Genomic DNA, 14334 nt, shown 5'->3' with positions numbered 1-14334 from the left:
ACCTCACCACTTTATGTACAGAGAACAAAAAACAAGAATTAGAATAGTTTATCAAGTAAAGACGATATTCATTGATTATCGAGTGCAAACTCATGTAAAATCTAACATGAACCAAAAATGTCAGGTACGCCGTCGTTGATTGTTCCATCAAGTTTCTTCTCCCAATATTTATTCTAAAAGCATTGTATGTAAAATATGAAACTTACATTGAATATCCAATTGGCTTGATTTGTGGTCTTATCAATGACTTTATCAAACCACATTGGCTTATACGATATATCGCTATTTGTTCTGCTCTTTGCTACAGCCCTCTGTTTTTCTTCCAGCCTGCGCTTCTCAGCGGATGCAAAATCAATGTTTCCATTCTCATAAGCTCTCTGATCTGGTCTAAACCTAGAATCAGTAATTGGCATTACTGCACCCTTGTCTGGGTTATAGTCATCCGAAAGCTCATTGAGCTCCATGGTTATGTATCCAAATCCATAATACTGTTCATTACCTGGTGGACGTACATTTGGCTTCCAAACTTGGCGCTTAGAATTAGGGACTACATTTATGTTGTTCCAATCAATTTCATTAACAAAGGCATCCCATGCATCTTCCTCATTCTTGTAAAGCGATTTATTGAAGTTAAGAGTGCCATCCTCGTGTAATATCTTCCTGCTCGTCTTTGAAGCCTGGGGATAAACCTTTTCCATAAAAATATACTTGCTACATATTCCAGACAAATAAAAGTGTGGGCAACCATACTTGTCGAAAACCAAGCCCCGAATCTTGTGAATTTCTTTATCAAACCAGCCCTTTTTCAAATATTGAACAACTGAAAAGGCTCCATCTGTGACATTTTTGATAATTGAAGTTCCAACGATCTCTATCCACATCTTTCCAAAAATTATATTGTGTATAATCAGATAACAACGCTGTAATTTGTATTTCTCAAGCCCACTATCTAACTTCAAATTAACAAGGAATGGGCCAAGGATATTAGCTTCAATAGCTTTTCCAGTAAAATTAATGACTACGTTCGTCGTTCCATAGGCCTCAAATTCATCACTAGAACAATGAAATGCACAAATTGGTGGGTGATGTGCAACTTGCTCCGCAATAAACTTAAATCCACGATGTGATAACTCAAAAGTTTCTCCAAGTAAAGGATTAAAAGGCTTGTATGTACGGCCCACGGCAGAAGCGTAAGGGGTGATACTAAAAATTGTTACATATGCCAATCTTTCTACCGGTGTATCCTTCCCATATGCCTCAGTCAGAAGAGAAACATACTCGAAGTCCTCCGAAGAACGTTGCAAACTCGATGTTGGTTCATTTAGAATAATTGGCATACTAATTCTAGAAAGATCCTTACCGATAAGATCCTTCAAAATAGACCATATACTAACCTTTAACTCAGTCCTAGGGTGTGGAAGTTTTGTACGACGCTTTATTGGAACAACTGTCACTGGGGGTTTTGGTTCCTCCTTTGGTTTTTCAACAGGCTTCTCCTCAACCTTTGGTAGGCTAGAAACTGAATCCGATGAAGACGTAGTATCCGAACGTTTTGTAGATGGGCGAACATCTTCGCATTCATAAAACTCGTCGGTAGAAGATGCCTGATTAAATGAATCCGAACGTACAGAAGCAGCTTCATCAGCCTTTAACGAAAAATTATTTTCAATACTACTGCTAAGTTCTAATGCTGGATCAGAGCCATCTTTTTCATCCGATACTGTCTGCTGCTCAGACATTAGAAGCATAGACTGCTCAAGATCATCCCTACTCCTCATTTCCTCCAAATATAGCTGTTTGATTGATGAACAATATTCTTTGATCAAAACACGGAAAGTGTTGATGTGTTTAACAGATTCACGGGATGAGATAAGTTCCAATTCACCGAGAACCTTACTAGAAATATCATCAAATGATGTGGTATTATCCACAATACAAGATAAAGGTGTTTTAGGTTCGCGTCCTACGCTAGTCTTTATAAATAAATCCGAAAAATCAATAGATTCGTCAGTATCTTTGGCTTCAAAGTTACCTTCAACGATGGAACTTTCTGAGAGAAGGCGTTGTTTAACGCTCTCAATTTTCAAAGGTCCAGTTTCACTTTGTTTCGATTCTGGTTTCTTATCACCAATCGATGCCGAACGAGAGAGTGGTTCAGAGGTAGCTTCTTTTGGAACAGGTGCTTGTGACCTTCCAATGAGCCTCTTTAATGAGTATATATTAGATGTAGAAACGAGCTTTTGGTACGATGGATGCGAAAGGCTCTTTGCCTTCTTAAGCGACGCATACCATTTATGTTTCTCAGCACTAGTGTCGGTGCGAAGGCATAAGAGACCGGTACCAATAACTTCTATATCAAATCGAACTGGGTCATCTGGGCACAGACGAATCTCACAGTTTGATAGTAAAAACGACTCCTTGATGATACCACCCTTTTCTACCGAATACATTAAATAATCCGGTTCCAGCATAAAATATCTGGGCCTCCAGCTGCCAATAAAGTTAGTCCATTTATGTATCCACCCTTCGTGAATGTATTTCTTTTTATGCTGCGACGGCATCGTTGAACTGAACAAGGGGATTTAAGAAGAAAACTTTATGGTCCATGATAATCAAGAGTGTACATAAGCTACAAAAAATCGTGTATTAGCACAGATCAACAAATAAATCACCGGGAAAGGGAATTTCCTCTACTACACTATGCTGATGGGGGAGTCAAGGATCAAAGGACGAACAGATACATTTTTAGATATACAGGTCAATTCTATAAAATTTATAGGCCTAATCTATGACAATGTGTCTATCGAGTCTCGAATTTTTGGGCAAAAAGAATACGCTTGGCCATTAGGCCACTAGGTTGTCAAAGCCACAAGATATTTGGTGGCAATGGCATCGGCAGCTCTGGAATGGCACAATAAAGCCTTATCATTTGATTTGTATGGTCAGAGTCTACCATGTGTGTAACGATTGGCTGCCCATCCAAAAATATTGTTCATACCTCTGCGATTAAAGCACCACCTCGTCGTAGATATACCTTTATCGATTTAAATTGCGATTGTATCCACCAAGAAAGTTACTGTTTACCCATCTCGAATCTAGTTCCGGAGCTGGTAGCGGTCATCTAGGTCGAAAAACTAGAGTTTCGCCGTAAATTCTACACAATTACGAGTATACCACACGCTCTTTTCTTCTGTTGAACCAGAGTCGATCTTTGTTTCGTCCTCAGAGAGTTGCAGTGAGTCCTTGTCGATCAAGACGTACGTTAATCCATTCTTCATGTGAGTACCAGAGAATGGTATGTGATCATTTAATATACACATTGGGGTTTTTGTGTCGATTCCGCCTATATCTATCTTGTTGAAACTACAGTTTGTAATTTTATGTAGAGTTCCGAAACTATTCTCCTCCAAAGCTGGCTCGAAGCTGGAATCATTAAAGAGACAAGTCGAATGAAACTCTGGAAAATCCAATAATATCAAGGATTCTTCAACTACAGGGTCTCCGGACGGGGATGACTCGTCAGGAGTATCGTTAACCTTGACCTCCCGCTTGACCATCCCAAAAATGTAATTAGATAAAAATAATAACTCTATAAAATTTAAAACTACATCGTACAATCAACATCAACGTTTACTCCATAAACTATAGCACTAATTTGAAACTGTGTTCATCCACGTTGTAGCCTTGCTAGGCATAAAACAAACTTTTAGATTTTATCGAACTAAATTTTCCAATAATGGCTAAATAGGCCCAATTTATAGAGAATCTGGGAACACGGCACATATCATGCCTAATGCATCACACTTTTAGGTTATACAGTATTTAACGAGTAAATTATGGCGTAGTGGTCGCGACAGGATCCACACCTCGGGGCTATGCCCCTGAGCGTTTCTATCTGTTTCTCAATCTGGCTATTCGATGACAAGAAACAAAGATAGACTATCAAATGTAGCACACATCTGCTTTATCTATGGTCTTTTGGCCAATTAGATGCCAAAACTGCTGTCTGTATGACTAGCGTCTCGTTCCCCTTTGCTGAGATGTAAATTTACTCAGATTTCTAGGTTGAAATCAAATATTAATTTAAGTCAGATGTATGGATCAATAATGTAGTATGGTTGTTTGACATTTAAAGCTGTTTTAATTGGTTATAAAGATATTAAATGGTATAAATACCTCCGGAATTGTAAAGATCACATGAGACGCTTACAAAATTTAAGCTACAAACGGGCAACAATACCTGAAATATAGGATATAAAAGTTATTTACATGATTTGCTGCGCCGTATTCTAACGTAGATCGGACAAAAACAAGAACAAAGTCTCTATACCAAAAAAATCACAACGCATGTGTATGCCATTTTTGGTATTTCACCCTGGATTCCTTATATTTTGTTTTTAAACCATTAAATGGAGCTATATATTTGATAATTGTTGCGGCGATGCTAATTGAAATAATCTAGGATATTTTCTATTTATTGGTATGAATCAAAGTTAATATGGGTGCTAATCAATCATATTCATCAGGGGCTTCTGAGCGTAAACGTCTTCGTGTTGCGAACAATGGTTATTGCTCTAATGAAAAGTCTACCAATAATAAATCCCGTACAGACAAAAACTATGAAGAACCAAGCAGGATATTGGTTTCAGAACAAAAGGATAGTAATCATGTGGAGAAGTCAAAAATAATCAACAGGGTCCATTTCAGTAACGGATTAAACGATATACCAAATGACCGAGATAATAGATCCATCATAGACAAATCGTACAGAAATCTATATCTAAAGAAAAATAAAAGTGGCTCTGGTAGTGGATCATCTGAGCTAGACTTAGATTTGGTTTCTAGCTGTGAATTTCCTGAACCATTCCAAAGAATGGGCTCAGATATGCTTAAATCTCTCGCCTCATCCATGAAGAGTAAAGTTGTATATTGTTCCGATTATGAATGCATAAATCACTCTGCAAATATAAAACTGACTGAACAAAATACCTGTAAGGATGATTCAACTTGTACAATGTCCCTTTCTACCAATAATGCGAGCACAATAACTAAAAAAGTGAGTTCTAGGAAAGCGGAACAGATGGATGCATATCATAAGGCCACATCTAGTACAATGGCCACTCAGAATGGAACAGATATGACACAGAGCTATGTTCCTGACTCCATAAAAATTATTAAGGAGAAGGAAACGTGTGACATTGGTAATAATTGTGATGTTCGTGAAAAAATAGCTCAAAAAATTTGTATTCCACATTGTTTTACCGGTGTTCTAGGCAAGCAATGTGGAAAAGGTCATAGTGGTATACACGACAATAAACCAATTTATAACTCCTTGTGCACAAAATGCATGCCTAAAGAAGATAAAATTGTTCGAGGCTTTAAAGGATTGATTATTCAGATGCCTACATTTAAATACGTTGACGATCCAAGATTACTACAGACAAATATATCAGTTCCTGTATTTGACAGATCAAACATAGTACAACAAACTGCATTGATCGATGGAAAAAGCATAAGTGATGTCTATCAACTTTCCACCGATAAACTGGGTAAAGGAAGCTATGGAAGTGTTGTTAAGGGGCGTCATAAAGAAACAAATGTCATTAGAGCTGTAAAGGTAATTAAAAAATCGAGAATAGAGAATGGAATGCGTATGAAGCGAGAGATACAAATCATGTATGTTTTACCCAATACTTACGTATTTTGTAGGAAAACACTGGATCATCCAAATATAATAAAGCTTTTGGAAGTATATGAGGATATGGAATATCTGTATCTAGTTATGGAAATGTGTAGTGGAGGTGAACTTTTCGATAGAATTGTCAAGAAAGGAAGTTTTACCGAACAAAATGCGGCATGTATAATGCGTCAGATCTTCTCTGCAATTTCGTATTGCCATAAAAGGAACATTCTACATAGAGACCTAAAACCAGAAAATGTATTATACTCTAATTCAAACCCAGATTCACCCGTGAAAATCATAGATTGGGGATTTGCAACCAAGTGCTTCAAAGCACACAAATTCTCAAGTTTAGTGGGCACTCCTTACTACGTGGCTCCAGAAGTTCTTTTGGGTAATTATGATAAGGCTTGTGATATTTGGAGTGCAGGTGTAATTCTTTTCATTCTACTAGTTGGATATCCACCCTTTCATGGAAATGACAACTCTGAAATTTTGAAAAATGTAAGACGTGGTTGCGTTCACTTCGTCCCTAATCATTGGAGCCATGTATCACACTCAGCGATGGATCTACTTACTAGATGTTTGTCTTATCTTCCAAAGCGTAGAATTAGTGCAGACGAAGCACTCAATCACGAATGGATTCTGAAACATACAAAATCCGCAAACCCTGCACCAGCAATGGCTCCATCTGTATCAAATAACCTGGTGGAAAGATTCAGATCATTTATTAAATATAGCAAAATGAAGCAACTTGCGCTCACATGCATCGCTTACCATCTCACAGATGTGGATATTGGAGATCTAAATGATACATTTGAAGCATTTGATACTGACGGAGATGGAGTATTAACAGTTTCAGAAGTCCTACATGGTTTGAGATCCTCAATAAGAAATAGACAAACAAGTATTGGGGATCCAACAATAGAAAGGCTAGTAGAAGAACTTGATACAAATGGAGATGGAACAATAGGTATGTATCCCAGCTATAATTGTCATTCTTTAGAGTACACTGAATTCCTCGCTGCAACAATCGATGAAAAGCTTTACAAGGAAAAGGACTTTTGCAGGAAAGCATTCAATGTATTCGACACCGACCAAGATGGAAAAATCACCAAAGATGATATGATGAAGGTCTTCAGATGTGATCTGCACAAGTGTCCGTTCACAAAAGAAGCAGTCAATGACATATTCAAGGAGGTACGTACAATGCTCATAAAAAACAATGGTGCAGGTCGATCTAGACAATGACGGAAACATCACCTACGACGAATTTTTTGCAATGCTACATGGATGGCCAACAAGCTACTAACTAGCAAATACACTTACTAATGTAGTCACTTTTCATTGTTCTCCTCATTATCTAATTCATCCAAGCTCTGAATTATACCAATCGCCTGGAACAAATCACCTTCAGCCGCCTCCAAAGCAGTCAGACACTTATCTCGATCAGTTAATCCCATCTCTGCCATTTCGGCAATCTCCTTGGAGTATTTTGACGCGCTACTCTCTGCAATCTGGGATGCTGATTGAAAACTGTTTGTGTTGAATGAAAATGGACTCGCAATGCTTGTGCTACCTAGAGTCCCTGCTGTCTGCCCACTTCCCGTACTAAAGAGGGAACTAGTGGGCCCAAAAGGGTTAAACCCAAGTGATCCAAATCTACTAGAATTAGATGCTGGAGCATTAAAATCTGACCTCCACGGATTGGGTAGAGGCTGTGCATCTAATGGTTCATTGATTGGTATTCCATTGTTGGAGTTGTTCCCAGTCTTTGGTTTATTTGGAGCGTCCTGGCCAATAACAGCCTGCCACAATGGCTTTTGAATGTTATGATGCATACGGCATAATGCTCTGAATCCACCTGGTAATGCCTCAATGTTTCTCCAAGCTGTATCTGCTTGTCTTGCTAATTCCCTCGCTACATTTGGATTCACAGCTGCGCTGAGCGCTTGATCCATAATTTCTGGATCTGACGTAATTTCACGTAATAGTCTTGTAGCCTCCTTTTGCTGTGCGAGCTCCTTTCTTGATTGTGAATTCTGGGCACTGGAGGTCTGGGCTCCAGAACTACTTGAGCTCGTGCTTCTGCTCGTTATTGGTCTGTTTGAAGTAGATTTCAAGGTATCGTGTAGAGAAGTTCTCTCTCCCCTATATTTTTCGGCGTCTTTAGCAGCTTTGTTTCCAGAATTGGACGCCTTTGTGGCGTCTGGAGGTATATCATTGTCCTTTAAAAGTTCATTGTTATTTTCGGTCCCTTTCTCCGTCATTAGAATAAGGCAATATGAAATTATAACGTTCAGGTCTTAGGGATAAACAAAATGCCGATCAAGGAAGCATCGTAAGTACAAGCCAACAAATTGGGACCACAGAACGGACTAGATGCGGTGATAAATCCAAATTACATTACCATTTAAATAAAAACATGTGAGTGTAATTAAAATGATGTACATGTGTTAAAAAATCAAACTGGAGGCAATGGTACACTGAATCCCACATTAGACCCGGTGGCCATTCTCGGCTCAAATTCCACACATTTCCAGAAGTCTTACAACTTCATCTCTACGTAATATTTACCGTGCATCTGCCATTTCCTCGAGTTTTGCTTGGAGCAGCATCTTCTGGTATCCCGTGGCTATGAGTTTATTCAGTCTTCAAACTGCCAACGGTTGTCTTTTGTCATTAATTATACTCTGCAGTGTCACACATGTGCGTAGTACTTGTCGTTTAACCAAGATCCTTGACCTGGGCTGCCTGTACCTGTTGTCTGCTCTATCGACTAATTGCCATCAGTGCTGCTTTGGACTCTTCACTCGTTTGCATGCTGAGATTAGGCAAGATATCCGAATAGAGGGCTCAAAGTAGTCCCACTTTCTTATTTCCATGGTATACCATCTTTCCGGTTATGCGAAATGTAGACCAAGGTGGCAAACTAGCTCGTTGTACATGCTCTTTATCTTATTAGAGAGCTATAATTGAGTGGAAATTAGTAATGGAGTATCTCTGGATGTGCTAATATCTCTTCCCATTAAACTCTTTGGGTGTCCTGGAATTAGTGTGAGTAACCGTTGGTACCAAAATGCAAATCTTTACCACACATTCATATTCTTGGTGGTATGTTCATTATTAGAATGAGGAAATCTTCTGGGAGCTCCATTTATACAAGTAAACTATAGTGCCGGTATTTATAAGTCAAATGTACACTTTAACTAGTAACTTATGCACTGTAAAAGCTACAAAAATGTGACACATTAAGGGTGACAAAATAGTGATGAAAATAGCCGAATACATGTACGACAATGCCTGGGAAATTCGCTAAACTAAAAAAACTATAAATGATAAATACGCGAATCACAAGGTCTAAACATAAACTCAGAAGGAAATATAGACGAGACTAAGATTGGTAACAAATAAGCTAATGCTATAAAAATTATTCAAACTTTATATCGCCAATAGTATCATTTATAGATGAAACTTTTTCCTGATTTATTCTAAGCTGTTCTGAAAAAGGTAAGTCGCTAGTGTCATATAGAATTGCAGAAACTATAATGTGGAAATTTATCAACAATGTGTTCAAAATTTGCGGAGAGATGAAATCAGAAATGTTTGTCTGTAGTGAGAATGTTGGAAATTATAAAAAACAAACGTATAGCTGAATAAGTGTTGAAACAGAAAGTCCAATCATGCTGTGAGCAAATATTACAGCCAAGGTAACTAGGGATTTTGTTGAAGTGGACCTTGTCTTTTTTTGCAAATTATTCATCTTTGCATCTCTATCAGGTTCCTAGTAGAATATTTTTCACTGGATATGGAGCGTACCTCTTCCTCATGCGAATTATTACCGCTATAAATGAATTTGGAAGCAAAAAGAGCTTCAATGGCGGTTGAAAGCGAACTAAACTTTGGAAATAGTCCAGCAAACATAACTGGAACCATAGTAACCAAACACTTTAAAAACTTCTCTTTCTTGTTCCTATAAAATGTAGAACAACGTATAATGAACAAACCTAGAAAAACGTATCAATGTTGGTAAATCTATGGCATTCGCAACCCTGTTAAATCTAGAGTTTTGTTCATCCCAATACTTTAGAAATTTATCCATTTTTATATTAGGAATTGCTTCTAGGAACGCCTTTTCTTCCTTTTCTAGTTCCTCCTTTGTTTGAGTGACAGGATTCCCTAATAGATCCCTAAAAATATATATACTGATTATTAATGCATTACTTTTCCGGATTCCAAAATTCCGTCCATGCTTCTGGTCCCTTGTCCATTTGGGCTTCCATATGTTCGAACAGTGTGACGAGATGTTTTCTGAGATATTCTTCAAGTGAATGTTTCAGACCCTCATGAAGGTCTTCAGGAAGTACATCGACTACATTCATGTATGCCTCTCCAACATCCTGTATCGTTGCATCTTCTGATAAGCCAAGCAGATGGAATAACATTTGTGTCTCCTCTTCTGTTATAGCGTTAGAGTTTATAAAGTGCATCAAACCTGTTTGTAAAGGACCTCTCTTTCGAAGTGTAACAGAAGCTCGTTCTCCCACCGGTATTGGCGGAACATACCAGCCAGGAACGTTGCTACTAAACAGATTCTTCAAAAAGCCAAAGGCATACAGTGACGATCTTCTGGTCGTTTCATGCGATATCTTGTATTCTGAATCATGCTTTGGGGTTTTTTTGCTCACTTTATAGTTGTTTAAGTAGCTGCGATGGTTGTTATTCGCAATGAATGAATCAAATCTCCTGGTAAGGAGCGAATTGCTCGGTCTGCTCCCAGGTAATCTGAGTGAATGCGCAAATACCTCGACTGCAGGCACACATTTTTCAGATAATGGTTTGCTTATCCAAACTAAAGAAAGGAATTCGGTAAATACCCCCAAAATAAGGTAACGTAATAGACAATTCAAGTTTATTATCAGATTCATTGACCTTCTTTGGCATTATTCAAGTAATTTCTCAATCTTTGTGTGTATAAAAGCGTGTAAGAAGATGATATTGCCAAAAATGAATGGAATTCAAAGCTCAAACGAGGTTCTTGAAAGTACTTGGCTTTAATGTGTCCAACATTGTAAATTCATATGGATTCTACGCCTCTTTAGTAAAATAATTATGTATAGAGTTGATCAAATGTGTTTTACAACAGAATATCAACCACGGAGCTACACACTGGTAGTGTAGACAGGAATGGGGAATATATCGACGTAGTTAATAGGAAATCGTTTAATTACATAAATTCTAGTTGTTTTATACCTTAAACTTGCGATATAAATACTCTTCTTGCCATATCTCACCGCTCATGGATACCCCCGTGAAGCTCCCGGCCCAGGGAGAGAGAGCGCCGGTATAACAAAACTGTAACGATATTCACGCTCACAATCCCATGAAATACAAAATAACACTAAAGATGAATAATAAAGGCACTTATGTAAAATTAATCAGCTCTGCTGATACAAAGCTCCCAGAGAAACCAACCTAAAGAGCAGCGAGAAGTGTCAAACCTGCCTGAGCCAGGACCTTTCCTGTTATCCCCGCCGCACCTGTAGCTGCTGTAGCCGCGGCAACGTTCTTAGCAGTCAGGTACTTCTTGAATCCTTTTCCATCACCTTCTTTTTCTCCATTCGGTCCCTCCTCAAGGTCTTCTGTAGTATCTCCAGTAGCACCGCCACTAATCGATTCATCTGAAATACTTTGAGGTGGTTCGGTAAGGCCACTTTCACCATCCCCAAGGCTCCTCCTGGCACGTACAGAACGTTTTTCCCCAGTATCATTCTCTAGGCTCTCTTCATATACGGATTCTTCCTCCTCTTGATCATCGTCTTCGTCATCCTCACCCTCTTCTTCTGAACCCTCATCATGTGAGCCTAGCTTTGCTTCACTGCCATCTGACTCCACAGTTTGGGAATCTTCATTGTTCTCAGTTAATGGATCGTCAGCGTTTGACTCAGTACCATCAGTGGAGTGTCCCCCATCTTCTAGAGCCAATTGTTCAGTTTCCTCAGATGGTGTATCGTCGCTATCTTCATCTCCACTAGCAACAACGCCAGGTTCTTCAGAATCAGTAGAGCCAGCTTGTTTTTCCTCCTCTTCCTCATCTTGTTCAACATCATCAACTCCTGGGTCTTCCTTACCAGTTTCTTCATCTTGGTCTGGGTGCAAATCAGTTTCATCAGTGGAATTATCTCCATCTTCTAAAGCCAATGATTCTTCCCCAGCTGGTGTATTGTCACCATATGATTCAGTTTCACCATTATCCTCAAGACTTCTCTTGGTACGTTTGCTACGCCCTTCTTTTTCTTCATCACCATCTTCATCGTCCCCATCGTCGTCATCACCTTCATCCTCTTCCTCAGATTCGTCACTTTTTTCGTCGTCTTCAGACTCTTCTTGATCCTTTTCTGATTCTGAATCTTCACTTTCAGATTCCTCGCTTGTGTCATCATCTTCATCCTCATCATCCTGTTCATTTTCATGATCCCTTGGTGAAGGTTCGGGTTCATTAGATTCTGCGGGAGGGAGAGTAACCTCTACTGGTTCTTCTGTTCCGCTATCATCATCATTATCTCCTAGCGAAGGTGAATGTTCAGTAGATTCTTCCACCTTATCATCGGTTTGCTCCGACTCTGGTTGTTCCTGAACTACCTCCTCAGTATTGGATGCAGATTCAGAAGCTTTTTGTTCTTCATCCCCTTTAGGAGTCTCTCCCTTATTAGACTCTAATCCATCATCTTCAGACGTAACACCCTCTGACCCAGTCTCCTCTACTCTGGCTTCCTGTTCATTCTCTTTAGGAGGGTCTCCCATCTCATCAGATTCTGATTCCTTATCACTTGACCCAGCTAGGTCCTCCTCTGGAGATTCCGTAGGAAGAGCAACTTTTGGTTGCGCTTCTACAGGAGCCTCTGGCTCATCATCTTCATCTCCTTCGGGACCTCCATCATTGGATTCTCCAGGATTAGAAACATCCTCATTTTCATCTCCATCTTCTTCCCCTTCATTTTCACCATCCCCTTCGCCATGTTCCTCACCGGAATTATCCGCACCTCTGCGCCTTCTAGAACGAGATGAACCGCTAGATCCACCATCCGGGCTAAGAGGTCTAGCACACATCATCTTAAACTTATTCTTTTCAGGATCTACAAGTTCTTCAGAACTAGAAAGATCGCCGGAAGCACTAACACTTCTTCTCCCTCTAGAATGAGGTCCATCACTAGAGTCACTCTCACCATCATCCGGCTTAAGATGCATGGGACACATCCTGCGAAACTCATTCTTTTTATGCTCTCCAGGTTCTCCCAAGCATTCAGGGCATTGTCCAGATTCTTCACATAGCGAACCCTCAAAATCAGATCCGCTTGAACAATCTCCCTCCGTGGTACTATCGGCATTCTCACTATCCTTATTAACACAATCCAAACCATAAGTATGTCCAGAACATGCTGAGGACGCAAGCTTATCAAGCACATCCTTGAAGTCATCTGGAAATTTGTCCGTGCAGGGTCCATCAAACCTTGTCCAGTCAACACCGTTCCCAGTGGTTTTGCACCAGACACATTGACCACCCTTTCTAAGGCTCAACAAAAGTGGCCTAGAGATGCAATCAAAGTTAAACAGGGGATCGTAATAATAAGCTACTGCATCAATGTCAGTAGCCGTAAAAGGATCACCCTCTCCCTTTTCATTCTTCAATCGGATTTTTTCTCCGCCATACTTGACTTCACATATCTTTCCATCGCCAGTACCTTCAAATTTGAAAACCCAGTATTTCGGGCATTCCGAGAGAACTTCCTTCCTAACTTTTACGGAAGGGCAGTGAATGCATTTTCCATCAGGATCGTGCGTACGTCCGTCTCGTATATCAACAAAAACACCAGAGTTTGCCATATTCGGCAACACTTACTAACAATTAAAATACAACTACGTTTTAAAGTTTACTATTAGTACATTTTACAGAGATAATGCGATAATCGTTGCGCTTTTTTCAGTGCTAAATGATTATGTGACAATTACAACCAGGCCAAATGAAAAAAAGGTTGCAATTGGCCTGTAGAGATTCCTCCTTTGATTTCCTTTCCAGGAACCCCCCATTCCACACTACATGATTCGAGACATGCACCTGAGATTACGGCTAATCCAACGTTTCGTCGCTTATTCCCGCGATTCTCTGCTTTGTGATAAAAATGATTGGGACCCTTTATCCGTGTGTAATGTTCTATTGTATCTCCGGCGGTCGTTGCTTAAGTAACACGAGACTATCAGTAGCTGAGATCTGACATTTCTTGCACACTGTCTTTACTTTTCTGTGTGTTTGCATAGTTTTGGTCTATAAGCCTTTTTACCCTTTAATTGTGATCAATAAGTTTGAATTAGACTGCTTCTTGCGCCTGGTGGGAGAGTTTTCTGTTTCCATCAGTCTTCCGAGTCCTTGCTATTGCTCAACGACGTTATTAGCCTTTACACATTTGATTTATACCATGGCAAGCAAATGGTTCCTCTACCTCTCTGATCCTTTGTCTATCTAGAGGTCATTCTAAATCGTTCTCATAGGTTCCTGGCTATTTCTCCGCCTAAGATTTCCATGTATAGTTGCTAGATATCTCATTCTTGTGAATAACTAGTGGTTTAATGAGCCACTAGTTGAAGTGTGCTAGAAT

At 39.5% G+C, this 14334-nt stretch overlaps 6 protein-coding genes across 6 annotated transcripts, besides 1 other annotated feature; 1 reads left to right on the top strand and 5 right to left on the bottom strand.

The window, feature by feature from the left end:
• Nucleotides 1-101: 101 nt before the first annotated feature.
• Nucleotides 102-2561, bottom strand: BEWA_021450 (oxysterol-binding protein, putative; the record flags this gene model as incomplete). Its single annotated transcript, XM_004828906.1, has 2 exons — nt 102-173; nt 207-2561. 2 exons carry the CDS (start codon nt 2559-2561, stop codon nt 102-104), a joined length of 2427 nt encoding a protein of 808 aa, XP_004828963.1.
• A 219-nt stretch (nt 2562-2780) lies between these two features.
• Nucleotides 2781-3763, bottom strand: BEWA_021440 (hypothetical protein). The gene has a single exon (XM_004828905.1). The coding sequence runs from the start codon at nt 3555-3557 to the stop codon at nt 3135-3137; it is 423 nt and encodes a 140-aa protein (XP_004828962.1). The 5' UTR covers nt 3558-3763; the 3' UTR covers nt 2781-3134.
• Nucleotides 3764-4498: 735 nt separating this feature from the next.
• On the top strand, nt 4499-6992 carry BEWA_021430 (protein kinase domain containing protein; the record flags this gene model as incomplete). Its single annotated transcript, XM_004828904.1, has 4 exons — nt 4499-5676; nt 5710-6653; nt 6687-6880; nt 6915-6992. The coding sequence occupies 4 exons, from the start codon at nt 4499-4501 to the stop codon at nt 6990-6992; spliced, it is 2394 nt and encodes a 797-aa protein (XP_004828961.1).
• Nucleotides 6993-7017: 25 nt separating this feature from the next.
• On the bottom strand, nt 7018-8138 carry BEWA_021420 (hypothetical protein; the record flags this gene model as incomplete). The annotated part of the gene is made up of 1 exon (XM_004828903.1): nt 7018-8138. The coding sequence occupies exon 1, from the start codon at nt 7948-7950 to the stop codon at nt 7018-7020; it is 933 nt and encodes a 310-aa protein (XP_004828960.1). The 5' UTR covers nt 7951-8138.
• A 972-nt stretch (nt 8139-9110) lies between these two features.
• On the bottom strand, nt 9111-10624 carry BEWA_021410 (hypothetical protein; the record flags this gene model as incomplete). Its single annotated transcript, XM_004828902.1, has 7 exons — nt 9111-9290; nt 9327-9464; nt 9500-9653; nt 9688-9870; nt 9905-10139; nt 10176-10532; nt 10558-10624. 7 exons carry the CDS (start codon nt 10622-10624, stop codon nt 9111-9113), a joined length of 1314 nt encoding a protein of 437 aa, XP_004828959.1.
• Nucleotides 10625-11155: 531 nt separating this feature from the next.
• On the bottom strand, nt 11156-13564 carry BEWA_021400 (hypothetical protein; the record flags this gene model as incomplete). The annotated part of the gene is made up of 1 exon (XM_004828901.1): nt 11156-13564. The coding sequence occupies one exon, from the start codon at nt 13562-13564 to the stop codon at nt 11156-11158; it is 2409 nt and encodes an 802-aa protein (XP_004828958.1).
• Nucleotides 11976-12059: a microsatellite.
• Nucleotides 13565-14334: the final 770 nt, after the last annotated feature.

The sequence above is a fragment of the Theileria equi genome, chromosome 1 (assembly GCF_000342415.1).
Source record: "Theileria equi strain WA chromosome 1, complete sequence".
NCBI classification, from domain to species: domain Eukaryota; phylum Apicomplexa; class Aconoidasida; order Piroplasmida; family Theileriidae; genus Theileria; species Theileria equi.
Note: the sequence above shows the minus strand (reverse complement) of the source record. Positions and strands in the feature narration are given on the sequence as shown.